The 23,804-nt window shown below is 42.9% G+C and overlaps 1 protein-coding gene across 1 annotated transcript in view; it reads right to left on the bottom strand.

Annotated features, from left to right (window-relative positions):
• The window catches only part of ppm1h (protein phosphatase, Mg2+/Mn2+ dependent, 1H), a 131,434-nt gene extending 108,360 nt beyond the window's left edge, over window positions 1-23,074 (bottom strand). The window contains exon 1 of the mRNA XM_067999372.1: window positions 22,656-23,074. Coding sequence (XP_067855473.1) covers window positions 22,656-22,888 — 233 coding nt within the window. The 5' untranslated portion in view covers window positions 22,889-23,074. The remainder of the gene's footprint in view (window positions 1-22,655) is intronic.
• Between the last annotated feature and the right edge of the window lie 730 nt (window positions 23,075-23,804).

The following is a 23,804-nucleotide window of genomic DNA, read 5'->3' as shown; positions in this document are numbered from 1 at the left end:
CTGGGAGGGAGGGAGGGGAGAGAGAAAATAGGACACTATAGGCCAGTTAGCCTAACATCAGTCATTGGGAAAATGCTGGAATCTATTATTAAGGATGTGATAACAGGGCACTTAGAAAATCATAATATGATTAGGCAGAGTCAACATGGTTTTATGACAGGGAAAGTGTGTTCGACAAATATATTTTTTGAGGATGTAACTAGCAGGGTAAATAAAGGGGAACCAGTGGATGTAGTATATTTGGATTTTCAAAAGGCATTCGATAAGGTGCCACACGAAAGGTTACTACACAAGATAAGGGCTCATGGGGTTAGGGGTGATATATTAGCATGGATAGAGGATTGGTTAACAGATAGAAAACAGAGAGTAGCAATAAAGGGGTCATTTTCAAGTAGGCAGGCTGTTACTAATGGAGTGCCACAAGGATCCATGCTTGGGCCTCAGCTATTTACAATCTATATTAATGACTTAGATGAAGGGACCAAGCGTAATGTATCCAAGTTTGCTGACGATACAAAGCTAGGAGGGAAAGTAAGCTGTGAGGAGGACGCAAAGAGATATAGACAGATTAAGTGAGTGGGCAAAAAGGTGGCAGATGGAGTATAATGTGGGGAAATGTGAGGTTATTCACTTTGGTCGGAAGAATCGAAGAACAGAGTATTTTTTAAATGGTGAGAAACTATCAAATGTTGGTCTTCAGAGGGATTTGGGTGTCCTTGTACATGAAACACAGAAAGTTAACATGCAGGTACAACAAACAATAAGGAAGGCAAATGGTATGTTGGCCTTTATTGATAGGGGGTTGGAATACAAGAGTAAGGAAGTCTTGCTGCAATTGTAAAGGGATTTGGTGAGTCCACACCTGGAGGACTGTGTACAGTTCTGGTCTGCTTACCTAAGGAAGGATATAGTTGCCTTTGAGGCAGGGCAACCAAGGTTCATTAGATTGATTCCTGGGATGAGGGGGTTGTCTTATGAGGAGAGATTGAGTAGAATGGGCCTATACTCTCTGGAGTTTAGAAGAATGAGAGTTGATCTCATTGAAACATATAAGATTCTGAGTGGGCTTGACAGGGTAGATGCTGTTTTCCCTGGCTGGAGAGTCCAGAACTAGGGAGCATAATCTCAGGATAGGGGGTCAGCCATTTAGGATTGAGATGAGGAGAAATTTCTTCACTCAGGAGGTTTGTGAATCTTTGGAATTCTCTACCCTAGAGGGCTGTGGATGTTCAGTCACTGAGTATATTCAAGGTTGAGATCCATAGATTTTTGGACTCTAGGGGAATCAAGGGATGTGGGGATCAGGCGGGAAAGTGGAGTTGAGGTCGAAGATCAGCCATGATCTTAGTGAATGGCAAAGCAGGCTCGAGGGGCCATATGGCCCACTCCTGCTCCTATTTCTTATGTTCTTCAAGCGCAGCTCCCTACTGGGAGCGTCAGGCTGGTGAATTTACCCTTTTAATCTATAACATAATAAAAAAATACAAATTAGTGTGCATTTCCTGTCTGTCATACTTAAAAAAACTATAAAGAAACGGAAGTCTCCAGAAACACAAAATACTGGTGCCAGAATGTCTGCGTAGCCTCTTAATTGACTTCGCTACGAACTCACCCAGTGTTTATTTAGTAGTAATTAAATTTTTATAGCTTTAGAAAAAAGGTACATACACCTATACTTTAGTGGCAGAATACATTGTATTTTCACAAGGTACATCACTCCGATCCTTATAAAAAAGTGCATCCTCTGACTTGCCATGAGCAGCACCATGGGACTTTTGCTACATATAAAAAGTACCAACCAACCCGGTCGTATTTTACGTGGCAATGACAAGAGAGTCCCTCAGAGTCCCTTTTGTGGTTTTAAATGTAACTTTCAATTGCAGAACAGGAAGTATTAAAAAATAATAAACCTTTCCTACAGAAAACTTGTTTTCGTGCTTAAAATCTCTGGTTTAAATTCAGAAATGTGACTGCTGTGCTCAAAGGGATACACAAAAATAACACTCACTTCAATGTCGTTGTCACTATTGGTACCTCATGACCTCCAGTATAATAAATTTGATGCAATACAGTATTTAATCAAATAATATGGAGCTGACATCTAGTATTACAGTTCTTCAATATCTCTACCATTTAGACTATCCCAGGTCGCAATTTTTGATAAACTAAAGGAATCAGATGACTATAGAAAGAAAAAACAACTTGCATTTCTAATACGCCCTTCATGTTCTCAGGATGTCCTAAAGTGGTTCACAGCTAATAAAGTACTTTTGAAGAGTACTAACTGTTGTGCGGGTAATGTAGTAATGCCGGGCAAACCGGGCAGCCGATTTGCAAACAGCAAGGTCCCACAAACGAACTATGAGATAAATGACCAGATAATCTGGTGTTAGTCGAGGGGTACATATTGGCTGGGACACCAGCAGAATATCCTGTTTTTCTTCGAATAGTGCCACAAGATCTTTTATGGCCCTAAGAAGGGAGACGCGGCTTCGGTTTAATGTATTAGCTGAAAGACGGCACCTCTGACAGTGCAGCACTCCCTCAGTACTGCACTAGAATGTCAGCTTAGATTATGTGCTCAAGTCTCTTGGTGGGTGGGGGAAACTCGAGTCCACAAATTAACTCAGAGGCAAGAGTTCTACCACTGAGAAAAAAAGCTGACCTACAAGAATCTACTGTGTGCAATCCTTCCCTTGTTCTACAGCATCATCAATGGTGTGTGAGAATTTGCTGTGCATTAAAATACTCAGAATAAACCAACGACAGGCATGAATGATGGTTACTAATTTAATGGCATCAAGAGGGCACGTTTTTATGCAATAACCATAGCTCAAATCTATAGAAACGTAGCAAATAACGCACGAGGAGGAACATGCACAGATTGAACAACACTAGGCTTGAGTTTGCTGAAGATGAAATCAGGGCCAATAGAACCACCAAGAGCAGGGAGCAACAAAACCCTGACAGACCATGATCTCAAGCTCATTATTGTCGTTATATTTCAGAGGCGTGTACTTCTGTTACTTTTTTTGTACTTACGGTCTTTGATTTTCCAAGTTTCACAACTGTATCTCTGACAGAGAAAAATGAACAGTTAAGACAAAATGAAACTGAGTATTCAATCTGTGTGCATTAGGACAGAAAGTTGGATAGTGAGCATTACCTTCTTATGTGTTATTTACTAAGATTCCATTAATTCAAGCTACTGTAAGTGCCTAAGGAATGTTAAAGGCCTCATGGTGTAACAGCGGACTCTATTACACCTTAAGTATTCATTTATCCTTTTGAAATATCACACCTAATAGAATAGAGATCCATCGTTCAGAAATGATAACTGCATGTCTATAACACTTCTTACACCAGCACAATTTTTGTACGGTTCCTAAGGACATCACAGTATAATGAGAAATCACTGGGAAAGGGAGAGAACTTATCTTTAAGTTGCAACTTTGTGAAGCCATCATTCAAAAACAGCAAAATATCAAAGTGGGATTGGTGGAAGCTCTCCTTGTGTTCCAGTTGGTTACGACAGCCTGTTGCTGAGCCACACAGGTTGAGGAGGTCACAGGTTCAATTCCCAGTCTGCACTGAGTTAGCTGTTATCAGCCAGTAGACCTACAACTGACCTGAGTCATGGGATTGCCGGGGAAGTTTGGCCAAGGTTCTTGCTCCTGGTAATTGTCCAGGTGACACCTGCAGCAAATATGTGTGGATAACAAACAAGGGAAGGACTGAGATGATCTGTGATGCACCTCCCAAGATAAAATAGCCTGCTAACACTCCCATGAAGAATGGTTGTTTGGGTAAGGTAACTGGAGGACACCTGAAGCTTGTGGACATGTACACCAGCAAGAAGCCAATACCTTCAGAAGAGGGAATTGAGGAAGGGGGGTGGAGTTGGATTGGTACAAAGGTTATTCCCTCATGTCTTGTACAATCTTCACTGTATCCATAAAAGGAAAACTACGATCCACTTTAGAGTTAAACACTAGGCATCAAATTGAGGGAGGGAGCAGCCAGCGAGGAGTTCAGGAATGTGAAACAGTTAATCATTTCCCACTAGAACTTATAACCTCAAGCTACAATGCCCCAGAAAAAGCATAGTTTGTGCATTTTAAGTTTATTATTAAACAGTTTTACTCCTCCTTCTGCCAAAAAAAATAAATGCACAATAGGAGTTATTTTCCAGGTGTCAGTAAATGTTTTGCCAAGGTTCCACCAGATGAAATACTGGAACTTTCTGCCTAAACTACCAATTTAGTCTCTTTATTCTGGGAGGGATGCAAGGAATAATTGGACTATCAACTATAGATTTCAACAGGTGCGAAATTAAAACATGGTCAGACCAAGTTTCAAAACCGCACAATTACTGTATCAGGGTACCAACTTGGTGAGAGCGTCATAAATTTCTGAGCACAAAAGTAAAGTGACAAAAACCATTGCAAACACGGTATTACCACTGCATAACTATGAGTGGACACATTTCATTCATATGGAACGCGTTGCCTGAAAGGGCAGTGCAAGCAGATTCAATAGTAACTTTCAAAAGGCAACTGGATATATACTTGAAAAGGAAAAGTTTGCAGGGGATTGGGGAAAGAGCTGGTTGGGGTGGGGGGTTGCGAAGGTAGGATTAATTGGATAGATCTTTCAAAGAGCAGGCATGGGCACGACAGGCCGAATGGCCTCCATCTGTGCTGTCTGATTCTATATTTGTAAAAAAAGGTACAGTCCACCACACCTGCTTTATTGCTGTGTAAATTAAAGTGGCATCTACAATATGTGATAGAACACCGCAAGATGTACAAGTGACATGTCTGGAGCTTCAAATGCCAGACTGTGGCCGATGTCTGATCTTGATATGTAGGAGGACTATCAATACACTGAAGAGGTGAAGAATACTCCAGACATCACAAGATACAGAAAACAAAGAAAAAATTCTGACAAATTATGCCACCACAACATATAAAATCAATTTAAAATCCATTAGCAGAATGGCACCAGGGATGAAGGACTTCAGTTTTGTGGAGAGACTAGAGTTGTTCTCCTTAGAGCAGAGAAGGTTAAGGGGAGATTTGGTAGAGGTGTTCAAAATCATGAAGGGTTTTGATAAGAGTTAATAGGGAGAAACTGTTTCCAGTGGCAGAAGGGTCAGTGACCAGAGGACACAGATTAAAGGCAATTGGCAAAAGAACCAGTGGCGCCATGAGGAACATTTTTTTTTATGCAGCAAGTTATGATGATCTGGAATGCTCTGCCTGAAAGGGTGGTGGAAGCAGATTCAATACTAACTTCCAAAAGGGAATTGGATAAATACTTGAAGGGGAAAAATTTACAGGGTTATGGGGAAAGAGCAGGGGAGTGGGACTGATTTGAAAGAGCTATCCAAGAGCTGGCACAAGCACGATGGGCCGAATGGTCTCCTTCTGTGGTGTATCATTCTATGATCTCCCATGGTGTTGTTCATCGGAGGAAATGCATTTACAAAGGAAGTGTTATCAAAATAAGAAAAGTAGCTGTTGAGAAAGTAATTTGCCTTTTGTAGTTTGAGGGCTTGTCAAAGCTAGCTGTTGTCAGGTGCACATAAAAGATTCCATGGTACTATTTTGAAGAAGAGCAGGAGAGTTCTCCCCGGTGTCCTGGCCAATATTTATCCCTCACCCAACACCACTAAAACAGATTATCCGGTCGTTATCACATTGCTGCTTGTGCAACTTTGCTGTGCGCAAATCGGCTGTCGAGTTTCCTTCATTACAACAGTGGACTACACTTCAAAAGTAGGCTGTAAAGTACTTTGGGATGTCTTGACGCTATGAAAGGCGCTGTATAAAAATGCAAGTCTTTTTTTTTCTACCTTTGTGCATACCACTGGTATTCAGCTTCCAAAGGACACGGATGCATTGGTGAGAGTTCAGAGTAGAACAATAAGGAAGGGTTCTGTAAATGAAGGTTCTAAGGTATGAGAGATTTGCAGAGCAGAATTAGTTTTCATTGGAGAAAGAAAATTTGAGGGCAGATATGATCCAGATCCTCCAAACATAAGATATAGATGATGTAAAATGTAAGCAAGCTATTTGATTTTGACTGAACAGCAAATGACAGGACACATTTAAATTAACAAAGCCTCATTTGAAAATTAGAGGTTTGAAAAACTTTTTAAAAAAAATTCCCTCACAGTTTGTATTTGTGGAAAAGCAGGTCAAAGTACATTGATTAAAACTCTCAAAAAGCTGGGCGAGTATTTGGTTGGAAATGTGTCCGGATACGTACAGATGAAGGTAAACACTCCACTGGAAGCAGTGGGAGAGGGAGTTATCAGAGTCAAGCAACAGGCCAAAGTTCAGAAAATAATCTGCAGTTTTGCTCGATTACCTTTGGGGATTTGCGGGAGTGAAATGGGCTGGGGGCAGTCTATAGGGGCTGTGGGTATTTGATGGCTTCCTTATGTTTTGCAATCACAGTTACATATAGAGTGTACAGCACAGAAACAGGCCATTCAACCCAATAGGTCCATGCCAGTGTTTATGCTCCATGTGAGCTTCCTCCCACCCTTCTTCATCTAACCCCATCAACATATCCTTCTATTCCTTTCTCCCTCATGTGTTTATCTAGCTTCCTCTTAAATGCATCTATACTAGTTGCCTCAACTACTCCTTGTGTTAGCGAGTTCCACATTCTAACCACCCTCCGGGCAAAGAAGTTTCTCCTGAATTCCATTTTGGATTTATTAGTGACTATCTGTTCTAATCTGATTACAATTATCTTTCGAAAAGAAACATTTGCATTCTCAATGATTTCCAGCAATGCACTTTGATGATGACAATTTTTTTTCAGCAGCTGTGAAATTAATACAGTTGTGGTCTGATTAACAGCGCACAGATTACCAGCAGAATGCACATTATAAGCCTCTGTTATTTCTGGCAGAACTCGTCTTTAATGAACGCCTGACCCAAGGACAACAAGCACCTTCAATAAAATTATTTGTAACATTATCTTCAGTACAGTACACACTACTGCTGACTCTCACAAAAATCATTTCACGGTTGTGTAAGCAAACAGTATCTATCCTCCCTTTTTATTTTAACGTAACCCTTTGGAAACCAACACTTTATTGATAATGTATCTGGAACAAAACTGGGACCGGAGAGTGTTTTACGCAGCATAATTTACTTATGTATGATAATATAAATTTCCTATGTTGTTTACAAGATTTACAATAGTGAAGAGAGTTAAAATGGCAATGTCCTCTCAGCCCTGTGATGAGCCTTTTCCTACATTACAACAGTGACTACACTTCAAAAGTACTTCATTGGCTGTAAAGCACTTTGGGACGTCCCGAGGTCAGGAAAGGCGCTATAGAAATGCAAGTCTTTCCTTTCTTTTTTTGTAACACATTCCAGTTGTCGAACTGGGGTCCGTGGTCCTGTTGAGGTGCCTAGGGTCATCAGATTTCTGATTTTTTTTTTCTGTATTTATTGACTTGCTGGCACATTATTTCTGTTGCTGTACACCCATCACCCCTGTGCTCGCTGCCCAACACTGGCTCCTGGTCCAGCAACGCCTCAATTCTAGAATTCTCATCCTTGTTTTCATATCCCTCCATGGCCTCGTCCCTCCCTATCTCTGTAACCTCCTCCAGCCCTACAACCCTCCCAGATCTCTGCGCTCTTCCAATTCTGGCCTCTTGCGCGTCCCCGATTTTCATCGCTCCAACATTGGCAGCCATGCTTTCAGCTGCCTTGGCCCTAAGTTCTGGAATTCCCTCCCTAAACCTCTCACTCCTCCTTTAAGATGCTCCTTAAAACCTACCTCTTTGACCAAGCTTTTGGTCACCTGTCGTAATATCTCCTTATGTGGCTCAGTGTCAAATTTTGTTTGATGACCTTCCAGTGAAGCACCTTGGGACGTTTTACTACGTTAAAGGTGCTACATAAATGCAAGTTGTTGTACACTAATAAAGCACATGCTCTTCGATAATGACACTCTTTTACAAAACAGGGATCTCCGAGTGTGTGTTAGTATTTGCAGGGGGTCCCCCTCACTTGCCCACAGAAAAGTTTGATAGTTCTAGAGTTTACTATTTATAGTAAGTCAAAATATAGTGCATTCTCTTTTTTTTGCCAGCAGATGGTCAGCTATCAGGATTTATTTACTGATTGACACAAGGGAATAGTGGGGCTTTCAAATATCCTATGGTTGCAACATGCTTGCAGAGTTCTGATAACACTGCACAGTTCAAGAGCGAAACCTTGAGCACGTTACACAGTCATCAGTATCCCGATATTGTGCAACAATAAGTGATTCCAATCCCATTGTTACTTTGTGTTATTTATGCAATGCCATTATTTTTCTACCCATCTAAGAACTTGGTGAGCACAAGGTCTTGGCAGTCAACATTCCGTCCTTTATGTTACCACACTTTTTGTGGGTCCGTTGGTCCTCCTCGTCTCTTTTTCTTTCTTTCTACTCTGTCTCCCATTTTCTTCCCTCATCACCTTTATGCATGAAACCTAATAATGGCAGGTTGAATATTGGAAGGCACATAAGAACAGCAAGCAATCTCTTCTCATTCCATGAGTGGGGGAAGTTGAACACATAAAAAAAAAGTAATCGCAAGATTGCTGACCAAAGTCAAATAAAGCACCCAACATCAACATTTACTTAAAAACCAAATGGGCAATTTGCACGCTCATGACATTTCCTCAATTTATTTAACCTCGAGCGAGGTGAACAGCCACAGATTGACCTTCCAAGATCAGAGAATTCTGTCACTGAACAAAAACTCCACAATATCAATTTAACTTTACACCTGTGTTATTTGACCCTGGGCAGCTGCATTCTGTACAAGAATCGATAATGATCCACATTATTAGACTATAATTTAATAAAATTCTATGATGCTTGCATTCCTAATTTTACTCAATTATACTGTTTTGGATTTGGATTCTAATTCTACAATGTCCTCCCCTGTTCTTTGGTACTCAGATGTGACAAAAACTGCTTCTAATTTCCATTACTCTCCTAATGCAGAGACCGATATGGTCTTGATACCTAGGGAGTGAAATTGGATCTGGTTTTACCGCACATCGATATTCAGTTCTATTGAGGTCAATGGGACTGAATATTGGGAGGGGTGGGGGTTGGTGTCCAACGGGCAACTGACGAGATAGATACTGCCTGTTTTGCATCCTCCGCCCATGTCCAATTTCAGCCCCCCAAGTGTCCACACCTTGTAGTTTAAATTAGTGCTAGTGAAGGTTGTAAAAGTTGTAAAAGAAATTCATCCTCTGACCTTCAAGTTGTTCCTAACCAGATAATTATTCAGGTCTTTCAGCCAGGGATTATGCACAACGCACAGAAACCTAACAGGGATGGGTAGAAAATACCTCAAAAAAGGAGCCGCAACCATAAAGGGGGAGTAGCAGTGGCGCTGACCGTTCTATACGCCAACTATACTGCGTACCAAAGCAAAACAAAAATACACAGGAGTAGGCCATTCAGCCCCTTGAGCCTGTTCCTCCATTCAATGAGATCATGGCTGATCTGCACCCTAACTCCATATACCCGCCTTAGCTCCATGTCCCTTAATATCCTTGGCTAGCAAAAATCTATCGATCTCAGATTTATAATTATTGATTGAGCTAACATCTACTGCTTTTTGTGGGAAGAGAGTTAAGAACATAAGAAATAGGAGCAGGAGTAGGCCATACACCCCCTCGAGTCTGCTCCGCCATTCAATAAGATCATGGCTGATCTTCGACCTCAACTCCACTTTCCCACCCGATCCCCATATCCCTTGATTCCCTTAGAATCCAAAAATCTATCAATCGCAGCCTTGAATATACTCAATGACAGCCCCAGCCCTCAGGAGTAGAGAATTCCAAAGAGTCACAACCCTCTGAGTGAAGAAATTCCTCCTCATCTCAGTTCTAAATCACCAACCCCTTATCGTGAGATTATGCCCCTTAGTTCTGGACTCTCCAGCCAGGGGAACAGCCTCTCAGTATCTACCCTATCAAGCCATCTAACAATTTTATACGTTTCAATGAGATCACCTCTCATTCTCCTAAACTCCAGGGAATATAGGCCCATTTTACTCAATCTCTCCTCATAGGACAACCCTCTCATCCCAGGAATCAATCTAGGGAACCTTCGTTGCCCCGCCTCTAAGGCCAGTGTATCCTTCCTTAGGTCAGGAGTCCAAAACTGTACACAGTACTCCAGGTGTGGTCTCACTAAAACCCTGTACAATTGTAGCAAAACTTTCTTACTCTTGTACTCCAACCCCCTTGCAATATATGCCAACATATCAATTTGCCTTCCTAATTGCTTGCTGTACCTGCATGTTAACTTTCTGTGTTTCGTGTACAAGGACACCCAAATCTCTCTCAACACCAACATTTGATAGTTTCTCACCAGTTAAAAACTATTCTGCTTTTCTATTCTTCCTACCAAAAGTGAATAACCTCACATTTCCCCACATTATACTCCATCTGCCACCTTCTTGCCCACTCACTTAACCAGTCTATATCCCTTTGCAGACTCTTTGTGTCCTCCTCACTGCTTACTTACCCACCTAGCTTTGTATCATAAGCAAACTTGGATACAATACACTCGGTCCCTTCATCTAAATTATTAATATAGATTGTAATTAGCTGAGGCCCAAGCATTGATCCTTTGGGCACCCCACTAGTTACAGCCTGCCAACTTGAAAATGACCTGTTTATTCCTACCCTCTGTCCGTTAACCAATCCTCTATCCATGCTAATCTATTACTCCCAACCCCATTAGAGCTTATCTTGTGTAACAACCTTTTGTTTGGCACCTTATCGAATGCCTTTTGAAAATCCAAATGTACTACATCCACTGGTTTCCCTTTATTTACACTGCTAGTTACATCCTCAAAAAACCCTAATAGATTTGTCAAACACGATTTCCCTTTCATAAAACCATGCTGACTCTGTTTAATCATATTATGATTTTCTAAGTGCCCAGTTACCACTTCCTTAATAATGGATACCAGCATTTTCCCCGACGACCAATGCCATGCTAACTGGCCTGTAGTTCTGTTTTTCTCTCTCCCTCCTTTCTTGAATAGCAGTGTTAGATTTGCTACCTTCCAGTCCACTGGGACCATTCTAGAATCTAGGGAATTCTGGAAGATCACAAACATTGCATCCACTATCTCTGCATCCACCTCTTTTAGAAGCCTAGGATGTAGACCATCAGGTCCAGGGGATTTGTCCACTTTTAGTCCCATTAATTTCTCCAGTACTTTTTCTTTACTAATATTACTTACTTTAAGACCCTTGGTTCCCCACTATTTCAGGTATGCTTTTTGTATCTTCTACTGTGAAGACAGATACAAAATATTTGTTTAACATCTCTGCCATTTCCTTATTCCCCATTATAATGTCTCCTGTCTCAGCCTCTAGGGGACCCACGTTTACTTTTGCTAATCTCTTCCTTTTTACATACTTGTAGAAGCTCTTACAATCTGTTTTTATATTTCTTGCTAGTTTACTCTGATGTTCTATTTTCTCCCTCTATCAATCTTTTGGCCATCCTTTGCTGGTTTCTAAAACTCTCCCAATCCTCAGGCTTATAAGTCTCTTCTTTTAGTCTAATATTATCCTTAATTTCTTTAGTTAGCCACAGATGGATCACTTTTCCCATGGAATTTTTATTTCTCAATGGAATGTATATTCATTGAGAATTATGAAATATTTCTTCAAATATTTGCCATTACTCATCGACCATCATAACTTTTAATCTAATTTCCTAATCTACCTTAGCCAACTCGCCCCTTATACCAATGTAATTGACTTCACAATTCTACCACCCCTTGTGTGAAGATGTGTTTCCTAAGTTCTCTCCTGAATGGCCTGGCTCTCATTTTAAGGTTATGTCTCCTTGTACTAGGCTCCCTCACCAGCGAGAAAAGTTTCTCTCTATCTACCCTATCAATTCCTTTCAAAATCCTAAAATCAATCAAATCACCCCTCAACCTTCTCTATTCCAGGGAATACAAGCCTAGTTAATGTAATGCTATAGACGGCGCTAAGCGATTCCACAACCAACGGATCAGATCAAAGCTCTGCAGTCCTGCCACATCCAGTCGTGAATGGTGGTGGACAATTAAACAGCTAACGGGAGGAGGAGGCGGCTCTGTAAACATCCCCATCCTCAATGATGGCAGAGTCCAGCATGTGAGAGCAAAAGACAAGGCTGAAGCGTTTGCAACCATCTTCAGCCAGAAGTGCCGAGTAGATGATCCATTTCAGCCTCCTCCCGATATCCCCACCATCACAGAAGCCAGTCTTCAGCCAATTCGATTCACTCCACGTGATATCAAGAAATGGCTGAGTGCACTGGATACAGCAAAAGCTTTGGGCCCCCGACAACATCCCAGCTGTAGTGCTGAAGACTTGTGCTCCAGAACTAGCTGCGCCTCTAGGCAAACTGTTCCAGTATAGCTACAACACTGGCATCTACCCGACAATGTGGAAAATTGCCCAGGTATGTCCGGTCCACAAAAGCAGGACAAATCCAATCTGGCCAATTACCGCCCCATCAGTCTACTCTCAATCATCAGCAAAGTGATGGAAGGTGTCGTCGACAGTGCTATCAAGCGGCACTTACTCACCAATAACCTGCTCACCGATGCTCAGTTTGGGTTCCGCCAGGACCACTCGGCTCCTGACCTCATTACAGCCTTAGTCCAAACATAGACAAAAGAGCTGAATTCCAGAGGTGAGGTGAGAGTGACTGCCCTTGACATCAAGGCAGCATTTGACCGAGTGTGGCACCAAGGAGCCCTAGTAAAATTGAAGTCAATGGGAATCAGGGGGAAAACTCTCCAGTGGCTGGAGTCATACCTAGCACAAAGGAAGATGGTAGTGGTTGTTGGAGGCCAATCATCTCAGCCCCAGAACAATGCTGCAGAAGTTCCTCAGGGCAGTGTCCTTGGCCCAACCATCTTCTGCTGCTTCATCAATGACCTTCCCTCCATCATAAGGTCAGAAATGGGGATGTTCGCACAGTGTTCAGTTCCATTCGCAACCCCTCAGATAATGAAGCAGTCTGTGCTCACATGCAGCAAGACCTGGACAACATCCAGGCTTGGGCTGATAAGTGGCAAGTAACATTCGCACCAGACAAGTGCCAGGCAATGACCATCTCCAACAAGAGAGAGAATCTAACCACCTCCCCTTGACATTCAACTGCATTACCATCACTAAATCCCCTACCATCAACATCCTGGGGGTCACTATTCACCAGAGACTTAACTGGACCAGCCATATAAATACTGTGGCTACAAGAACAGGTCAAAGGCTGGGTATTCTGCAGCGAGTGACTCACCTCCTGACTCCCCAAAGCCTTTCCACCATCTACAAGGCACAAGTCAGGAGTGTGATGGAATACTCTCCACTTGCTTGGATGAGTGCAGCTCCAACAACACTCAAGAAGCTCGACACCATCCAGGACAAAGCAGCCCGCTTGATTGGCACCCCATCCACCACCCTAAACATTCACTCCCTCCACCACTGGCGCACAGTGGCTGCAGTGTGTACCATCCACAGGATGCACTGCAGCAACTCGCCAAGGCTTCTTCGACAGCATCTCCCAAACCCGCGACCTCTACCACCTAGAAGGACAAGGGCATCAGGCACATGGGAACAACACTACCTGCACGTTCCCCTCCAAGTCACACACCAACCGGACTTGGAAATATATCGCCGTTCCTGCATTGTCACTGGTTCAAAAGTCTGGAACTCCCTTCCTAACAGCACTGTGGGAGAACCTTCACCACACGGACTGCAGCGGTTCAAGGCGGCGGCTCACCACCACCTTCTCAAAGGCAATTAGGGATGGCAATAAATGCTGGCCTTGCCAGTGACGCCCACATCCCATGAACGAATAAAAAAATCCTCATAATTTAACCCTTGGAGCCCCGGTAACATTCTGGTGAATCTGCGATGCACTCCTTCCAAGGCCAATATATCCTTTCTAAGGTCCGGTGCCCAGAACTGTACACAGTACTCCAGATGTGGTCTAACCAGGGCTTTGTCCAGCTGTAGCAAAACTTCCTCCCTTTTATATTCTCGCCCTCTGGATATAAATGCTAACATTCCATTAGCCTTTTAGATTACTTTTTGTACCTGACTACTACATTTTAGTGATCTATGTATATGGACCCCTAAATCTCTTTGGATCTCCACTATTCCTAGCTTTTCACCATTTAAAAAAAACTCGGATCTATCCTTTTTTGGTCCAAAATGGATGACCTCACACGTACCTGCATTGAAATCTATCTGCCAGAGTTTTGCCCACTTACTTAATCTATCAATATCTCTTTGTAATTTTATTCTCCCATCTACACCAATTACTATGCCACCTAGCTTTGTGTCATTGGCAAACTTGGATATATGGCTCTCTCTTATGTTATCTGAGTAATTAATAAATATAGTAAATAGTTGAGGCCCCAGTATAGATCCTTGTGGGGCACCACTAGTCATTTCCTTTCCTGGATCTCCCTCAATACCATTAAAGAAAATGAGCACCCCTGCCTTTAACAGTTCTGATGCAAATCCAAGGAAGGAGGGAATGTGCTTTTGTTTACATTTCCCTCATCTGGATACAAAATATTAGTATCATGTATGTCTTGTTTCACCTTGTAAACACGTCCCGATACAGCCACAAACATGCCCGTTAGAGGTCTCTATTTATGCAAAATATTTCTGAATTATCCACAGACAATACATTTGCCAAATTTTTGCCCAGCACGACAGACTAAATGGTCCATTTTCCTTCTGTAAAAAAAAATACACCTATTATTCTAAATTATGTGACAGAATGAATTAGAAACCATTACAGTGAATTATTCCTCACCGATTATAAATGACTGCCAGCCTACAGGAGGTATATTACTAACTTTATTGTTATGCAAGTCAGCAACACAGCTCAGGAGACCTGGAGAAGACACAGGCAAACTGCAGTAAAGGACTTCTCATTAGACATACACAGAAAGATGATTAAACAAGCCAAGGTACTGCACATGAATTGAAACGCAGTTATTTTACACGTGTCTGATATGTCCTGCTCCTAGTATGTACAGTCCTGGTAACTAGTTAAAATGTAGATTAGTACTATATGGTGTTTCATTCCACTGACTTTGTTGGAGAAGTCAAATCGGGATCAGGGGGCACAGCCATTCCATAAAAACTAAAAGGAAATAGACACCGTTTATCAAGTTCTTGCAATGAACACAGCAAAATTTTGAAAGCTGTTACGTTATTTAAATTGGTGCTTTATTGCTTGGTCATTCCAAATCTGCTTCAATGTGAGCAGCTCATCATTGAATGCTTTGGTGTCAGCCTTAACTGAGTGAGTACCATTCTTGCCTCGGAGTCAATAGGGTCTTGGGTTCAAGGACCACTCCAGACACTTGAGCACATGTTCTAGACTGATCCTCAGTTATGTACTGGAGTGGGTGCTGCATTGTGGGGGTTGTCATCTTTCAGATGAGATGTTAAACCGAGGCCCCATCTGCCCTCTCAGGTGGACGTAAAATATCCCATGGCACTATTTCAAAGAGGAGCTGGGGAATTCTCCCTGATGTCCTAGCTAATATTTATCCCTCAAACAACATCAAAAACAGATGATCTGGTCATTACCTCATTGTTGTTTGTGGGACCTTGCTGTGTGCAAATTGGCTGCTGCATTTTCTACGTTACAGGATGCACTGCAACAACTCGCCAAGGCTTCTTAGATAGCACCTCCCAAACCCGCGACCTCTACCACCTAGAAGGACAAGGGCAGCAGGCACATGGGAATAACACCACCTGCACGTTCCCCTCCAAGTCACACACCATCCTGACTTAGAAATATATCACTGTTCCTTCATCGTCACTGGGTCAAAATCCTGGAACTCCCTTCCTAACAGCACTGTGGGAGAACCTTCACCACACGGACTGCAGCGGTTCAAGGCGGCGGCTCACCGCAACCTTCTCCAGGGCAATTAGGGATGGGCAACAAATGCCAGCCTCGCCAGCGACGCCTACATCCCATGAACGAATAAAAAAAAATTACAACAGTGACTACACTTCAAAAAAAAGTACTTCATCATCCTGAGGTGAAAGGCGATATATAAATGCAAGTATTTATTTCTTTCTTCTTTTGTTTTATTGAAACATAAGTCGAACATTGGAGAAAATGGGAATGGTGGCTTCAAGGCTACCAACAGTTAAACCCTATGTAGAATTCTGTCTTGGCTTAGCTTTGTTACAAATAATTATGGCATTCTGAGTGAAATCTTTTTGAAAGGAGCATCAATACTTCATTAAATCAGTGGCTATTTTTATCTGGAGGCTTGCTTAAAAATAATCTGCAGTGATCAAACTGAATTCTTCTAGATAAAACCGTGAACATTTTCTGATGACATCTTAAGTCACTTTGATATTCAATAGTTTCGAATTACTAACTAGCAGGCCAAAAATACATATAATCTCCTTGGTTGTTTTTTTTATTTTAAATAGAGCTTGTATGTAACTCTGAAAGGATTACTGTCTGAAGAAACTATAAAAGGCTTTGCTTCAGCTCCCTTACAATCCCCTGTTCTTCTGCGGTGAGATGGTATGGTATGTGAGATACAAGGCTGCCAGACGTTCTCATCATGGCAACTTATTTTCTCCGAGAACTCTGCGTTCTTCCAACTCTGGTCTGTAGTGCATCTCCCACTTCCTTCGCCCACATCACTAGTGGCCGTGCCTTCACCTCTGTCCTAAGCTCTGAAATTCTCTCCCCAAGCCTCTTTGCCTCTCTCTCGCCCCTCCTTTAACATGCTGCTTAAAACCTACCTCTTTGACCAGGCATTTGGTCACTTGTCCTAATGTCTCCTCCTTTGGCTCGGTGTCAATTTTTGTCTAATTACGCTCCTGTGAAGCACCTTGGGATGTTTTACCACATCAAAGGCGCTATATAAATGCAAGTTGTTGTTGAAAAAACACTCAGACATTAGTAGCAGAATGAGAGAAAAAGTCTGTGCTTAACTTTGATTAGCAAAGGAATGCAAGATGCCCAAACATTTCATTCAGGTATCAAAAGATCCATAACAATCCAGGTTTTATTTACAACGGCTGACAATATTACACCTGTGTTCAATGCTCCTTAATGAACGAGCGATATACAAGTGATTACTCTGACGCTTTATTAAAGGTACTGCAGACTGATGTTCTTCAAAGTACTTCATTGGCTGTTAAGAGCAAAGATTCCAGTACTGCCGATGAGCTGATGTCCCTGAATCTAATCCTGAATCACATCATGCGTAACAAATGAATCAGGCGGTAGATATGGAACCATCAGCAATGTTCTCAGTCTGATTCGTCAAGGATAAGCAACAATAACCTCTGAAGACACCTACACTTTTTTTGTACCATATTTGATTCATCCCTTTATTTGAAAGATCTCCAGGCATTTCCATTTTTTTGGAAGTGAGATCTATTTGTTTGGATAGTCATATTGAAATGGTTAAAAAATCTCAGTGGGCATCACTAGCTAGGCTGGCATTTATTGCCCATGATGGGCCGCCTTCTTTGTAGTGGTTTGATACAACTGAGTGGCTTGCTAGGCCACTTCAGAGGACCATTATGAGTCAACCACATTGTGCGGGACTGGAGTCACATAGACCAGACCAGGTAAAGACAGCAGATTTCCTTCAATAAAAAAAGAACATTAGTGAGCCAGTTAGGTTTTTACAACAATCCAACAGTGTCATATACCAGCTTTTTTTTTTAAAAACTGAATTCAAATTCTCAACTTGCCATGGTTCATTTAGTTCAGGCCTCTGGATTACTAGTCTAGTAACACAACCACTATGCTACCGTGCCCCACATAGTTAACTTAAAGAGGTTTAGGATCAATCGTAATCAACATCTGATTGTTAATTAAAGTCTATCAGCCACTTTTCTCACAAGCATTTAATTTTTTAGTTTCATTGTGGATAATCTTTCAGACACAACAGGAAAATAATTAAAGGGACATCGGCTCAAGGCAGTAATGGACAAGTTGAGAACAGATGCCATGAAGCGTTTCTTTAGAAAGAAAGTAATCAACAGCTGAAATGGGTCCACAAGGAGAGTAGTTGAGGCCAAGCCATTGCGGTAATTTAAGGCGGCTACATTAGGTTGACCTGGTAGTCGAGGTGGATGAAATCAAATTGGCTGAAGGGTTTTTTTCTATCCAAACTGATCTTGTAAAGATCATCTAGATTACAAGTATTTCGGCACTCAAGTATTCAACCTGTACCACAGTGACTAACAGTAAGTTTTAAAAAAAATTATATTTCTCTCCCATCTCCATCTTAAGACGCAGCATCAAGCTAAAGGAAGTGGCTTACACAAATGCCAAGAAAAGTGGTAATTCAGAGAACTGGGAGAAATGTAGAAAACAACACAGGGACACAAAAAATATTAAGAGCTGCAAAAAGGGAATATGAACAAAAACTTGCAAGTAACATAAAGGCTAATAGTAAAAGCTTTTATAAATATATTAAGAGAGTGGCTAAGGGAGATGTGGACTCATTAAAGATAGACACAGGCGACACGGTAATAGATAACAAGGCTGATTTATTAAACGAGTATTTTGGATCTGTTTTCTTGGTCGAGGAAGAGGATAAACTACCGGTGATAGAAGCAAAACTAAAAATAAATCAAGGGGAGGAACTTATGGGGCTTGATTTTCAAATGAAAGTCCGGGTGAGTTGGGCGCAATTAAAGCCAGTGGCACCTGTACAATTATGAGCCGATCGGAGAGCGCCAAATGGCTTTGTTAAGGGTAAGTCATGTATGACTGATCTAGTTGAATTTTAGGATGACAACAACTTGCATTTATATAGCGTCTTTAACACAGTGCAACATCCCAAGGTGCTTCACAGGAACATCAAACAAAATTTTACACCGTGCCAGGTAAGGAGATATTAGGACAGGTGACTAAAAGCTTGGTCAAAGAGGTAGGTTTTAAGGAACGTCTTAAAGGAGGAGGGAGAAGTAGAGGTTTAGAGAATTCCAGAGCTTAGGGCCTAGGCAGCTGAAGGCACGGCCGCCAATAGTGGAGCGATTAAAATCGGGGATGCGCAAGAGGCAAGAATTGGAGGAACGCAGAGATGAGGTCACTAATAAGGTAGACGAGGGAGTGCCTATGGGTGTTATCTGTATGGACTTCCAGATGGCATTTAATAAGGTTCCACGCAAAAATAAGAAAACATGGAATTAGATTAGAACTTGGTTAGAAGGTAGGAAACAAAGGGTATACATTCAGATTGGCAAGATGTGACAAGTGGTGTTTCGCAGGAATCAGTTATGGGGCCTCAACTTTTCACCCTATTTATTAATTAATTACTTGGATGAAGGGGAGAGAGTTGTATGTCCAAGTTTGCAGATGACACTAAATTAGGAGCGACAATAAGTAATGCAGATGGGAGCAGAGAGTTGCAAAGGGAGATAGGCACATTAAACGAGTGAGCAAAACTATGATAAATGGAGTTCAATGTAGGCAAGTGTGAGGTCATCCACTTTGAACCAAAGGAAGTATTTTCTAAATGGTGAAAAACTAGGAACTGCAAAGGAGCAAAAAGATTTGCGACTCCAGGTACACAAATCATTTAAAAGCTAGTGCACGGGTACAAAAAGGCTAATGGAATGTTGGCCTTTATTTGAAGGGGACTGGACAAAGGATGGGCCTGGCCACGCTACGCTCCGTCCAGTTGGACCGTTCCGCCCCACCTGTCCTCCGTCAAAAAGTTTATGCAAAAAAAAACACCATCGACCACAAGGCGATCAGTAAGTGGTCCTCGAGACCCTGCGGGAAAAGGAGATGGATCCTGTCGGTTGGTTCCCCGAGCAGACTGTCAATGTCATTTGGCAGAACACCTCATTGCTAGAGCTTTCAAACAAGCACCAAGACCTTGCTTGGCTGGTGCTGAGAAGGGCCCTTCCCGTCAGATCCTTCATGCACTCCCGGACTCTCAGCGCCACTGTGCGCTGTCCCCGAGGAGGCTGCGGTGCAGACGAAGCCGTCGCCCATCTCCTTCTGGAATGTGCCTTTGCAAGGAAGGTCTGGAAAGAGATGCAGTGGTATCTGTCCAGGTTCGTCCCGAGCAGTTCCGTAACACAGGACTCTGTGCTCTACGGGCTGTTCCCAGGGACGCACACCGAGACGGACATCAACTGCTGCTGGAAGACCATCAACTCAGTGAAAGACGCCCTTTGGTCTGCCCGAAACTTGCTGGTCTTCCAGTGCACGGAGCTGTCCTCGTCCGAGTGTTGCAGACTGGCACATTCCAAGGTCCAGGACTACGTGCTCAGGGATGCACTGAGGCTGGGTGCGACCGCCGCAAAGGCTCTGTGGGGAAAGGCAACCATTTAGAGCCTTCCCGCCATTGTATACCGAGGGGCTGCAATCAGGGAAAAACCCCCTCGGGCAGAATGTAAAATTCAAATTGATGCAATGAAACTGTAATGTACCTGTAATCAATAATCTGTATTGAGTGTAAAGCAATGAGACACCCCAGAGTGTCATGAATTGTAATTATGTACAATGTGTTCATTGAACTGCACTTGATGTAACCTGCAAATTGTATAATCTGTATTGTGTACATTTGGAATGTGATATGACAACTGTATCGTATGTATTGCTGCAAATTTTATGAAAGTATATTTTATGAAAAAAGAGGAAGTTATACTTCAGTTGTATAGATCCTTGGTCAGACCCCATCTGAAGTACTGCATTCAGTTTTGGACACCACACCTCAGGAAGGATATATTGGCCTTGGAGGGGGTGCAGCACAGATTCACCAGAATGATACCGGGGCTTAGAGGGTTAAATTATGAGGACAGGTTGCACAAACTTGGCTTGTATTCCCTTGAGTATAGAAGATTGAGGGGTGATCGGATTGAGGTGTTTTAAAATGTTAAAAGGATTCGATAGGGTAGATACAGAGAAACTATTTTCTCTGGTGGGGGAAAATAAAGAACGAGTGGACATAATCTTAAAATTAGAGCCAGGGCGTTTATGAGGAAAATCAGGAAGCACTTGTTCACACAAAGGGTAGTAGAAATTTGGAATTCTCTGCCCCAAAAGGCTGTGGATGCTGAGACAATCAGAGCTTTCAGGACTGAGATCGATAGATTTTTGTTGGGTAAGAGTATCGAGAGATATGGAGCGAAGGCGGGTAAATGGAGCTGAGGTACAAATCAGCCATGATCTAACCGAATGGCAGAGCAGGCTTGAGGGGGCTGAATGGCCTCCTCCTGTTCCTATGTTTAGCTATTTGCCTCCCTTTGTCTTCCCCATCCTCCTGCCCTTCCTCACAAACGCACCATTACCCAACAGAAGCCAGACAAGGAACCGGCTCTTGGGCTTTTGCCAATATCATTGTGTAACTGAGGCAATGGACGTGCGTGACAAAAGCCAAAACATGATGTGCGAATGAATGGTTCCAGTCAACTTCCTCTCCAAGCCTATGGAGAGGCATCGCCCTGAACAGCATGGTCAAGATCCAGAATCATGGGTACAATCCATGTTCTACTGCACAATGATACTGCACATTAGTATACTGCTGCAGTGCACCAGCTGACTCCCCATAAATTAAATTCAGAGTTTTAAAAGCATCCCAGTGTTAAGAGGGTTGCTTTGAATCATGGATTGGCAGCACCATTGCAAGCATTGAGTGTTGGGACTGAGATGATGCAGTTTAAAATCTCCATTCAAAATAGGTGTATGAATATTCAGCTTAGCCATGCACGTTGATCGACCTGCATTTGAGAAAAAAAGTCTCCATCTCGAAACGTGTACAAATCTTCAGTGAAGATGGAAAACTACTGCTGCGCATACCTGAACATGCATATATAAATATTCCTCCCACACCGATCCCTTAAAGGGGCAGTGTTGCAGTAAAGCAACTTGCAATACACGTTGACCCACAGAGCAGGCTTAAAAGGTTTAAATACGTTTCCTCCTTAACCGCACGTCATCTTTTAAGCATATAGCATTTTCACCAGGGTGCAGTTTTTGCAATCTGACATTGTCCAGCGTGTGGTTCTCAGACTGGCTAGTTGGTCATTTCACATTACACGTCATTAAACCGGGAAGGGGGGGTTGGGGGGTGCTGGGTTCAGGCCACTTCCATGATTTATCAATTTTCAAACTGCACCAGCACCATAAACAAACAAACAAACATTCACCTCCCAATGCCAAGGCTGAGCTGGAAATGCAGCATTTTCACAATGAAATGGGTGAATTTTTTTTTGCAAATAAGTGGGGAGAGGGGGGGGGGGGGAAATGAGTTATCAACTGCAAATTGATTGTCACGAATAAGATAAAAGCAGAGGAATCTTCCTAAATTCAAAGTCCGGGTTGAATCCTGCCAATAAATTCAAATGCGTTCATTCCACATCGCCGATATTAAATGTGCGTGGGATAAATAAACCTTCAGATCCGACCACCATAACAAGCTCGGTACAAGAAACAACTGCCTGCAGGGCCTGATTTTTTTTTTAAATTATAAAATATATATAATTTTTCACCGGACACGATTGCTGAAGGGGTCAGAAGTGTATTATTATTATTGGGAATTGTCACATCCATGTACTTACTCCGCATAGCCAGTAGCCCAGGGCAACCTTTTGGTCTCTCTCAATATTAAGATGGGTCTGGCGATATGATCCGCAGAGCACTCGATCTCATCCTGAGACAGTCCCAGGAATTCCGGCCTGGTATATGGGAATTTCAGCGGCAAGTCCGTCCCGTTGATGTGTTCAGCATTGCCGCTCCCAGCCATGATGCCTCCCATGAAATTGGCTACAGCAGATTTCACCCGGGTGAGCATGTTATTGCTAGGAGTCTAGCACTCGAAAGGAGCAGGCGCACCTTTCCCTGGCTTATTTTTTCCCTTTTTCGTAACGCACGCAGAAAACCAACCCCCTCAACTGCGGAGAGAAGGAGCGGATAGAAAGGCTCAGACTGGCAGGGTTAGTGAACGCGGAAATAAAGCCATGATGATTGGGTGTCATGTGATGGAGGCTTAGGCAGGCTGAGGGCTGCAGGTCTGAGAGAGCGGGGATTGGGGAAGGAAGGGGGGGAAATAAGGAGGATGGGGAAAGGGGGGGGAAATAAGGAGGATGGGGAAAGGGGGGGAAATAAGGAGGATGGGGAAAGGGGGGGAAATAAGGAGGATGGGAAAGGGGGGGAAATAAGGAGGATGGGGAAAGGGGGGGAAATAAGGAGGATGGGGAAAGGGGGGAAATAAGGAGGATGGGGAAAGGGGGGGAAATAAGGAGGATGGGAAAGGGGGGAAATAAGGAGGATGGGGAAATAAGGAGGATGGGAAAGGGGGGAAATAAGGAGGATGGGGAAAGGGGGGAAATAAGGAGGATGGGGAAAGGGGGGAAATAAGGAGGATGGGGAAAGGGGGGAAATAAGGAGGATGGGGAAAGGGGGGGAAATAAGGAGGATGGGGAAAAGGGGGAAATAAGAGGATGGGGAAAGGGGGGAAATAAGGAGGATGGGGAAAGGGGGGGAATAAGGAGGATGGGGAAAGGGGGGAAATAAGGAGGATGGGGAAAGGGGGGGGGAAATAAGGAGGATGGGGAAAGGGGGGGGAAATAAGGAGGATGGGGAAAGGGGGGGAAATAAGGAGGATGGGGAAAGGGGGGGAAATAAGGAGGATGGGGAAAGGGGGGGAAATAAGGAGGATGGGGAAAGGGGGGGGAAATAAGGAGGATGGGAAAGGGGGGGGAATAAGG

The sequence above is a fragment of the Heptranchias perlo genome, chromosome 18, assembly GCF_035084215.1.
Source record: "Heptranchias perlo isolate sHepPer1 chromosome 18, sHepPer1.hap1, whole genome shotgun sequence".
Taxonomy (NCBI): Eukaryota; Metazoa; Chordata; class Chondrichthyes; order Hexanchiformes; family Hexanchidae; genus Heptranchias; species Heptranchias perlo.
This window is presented reverse-complemented; position numbering and strand designations above follow the sequence as displayed.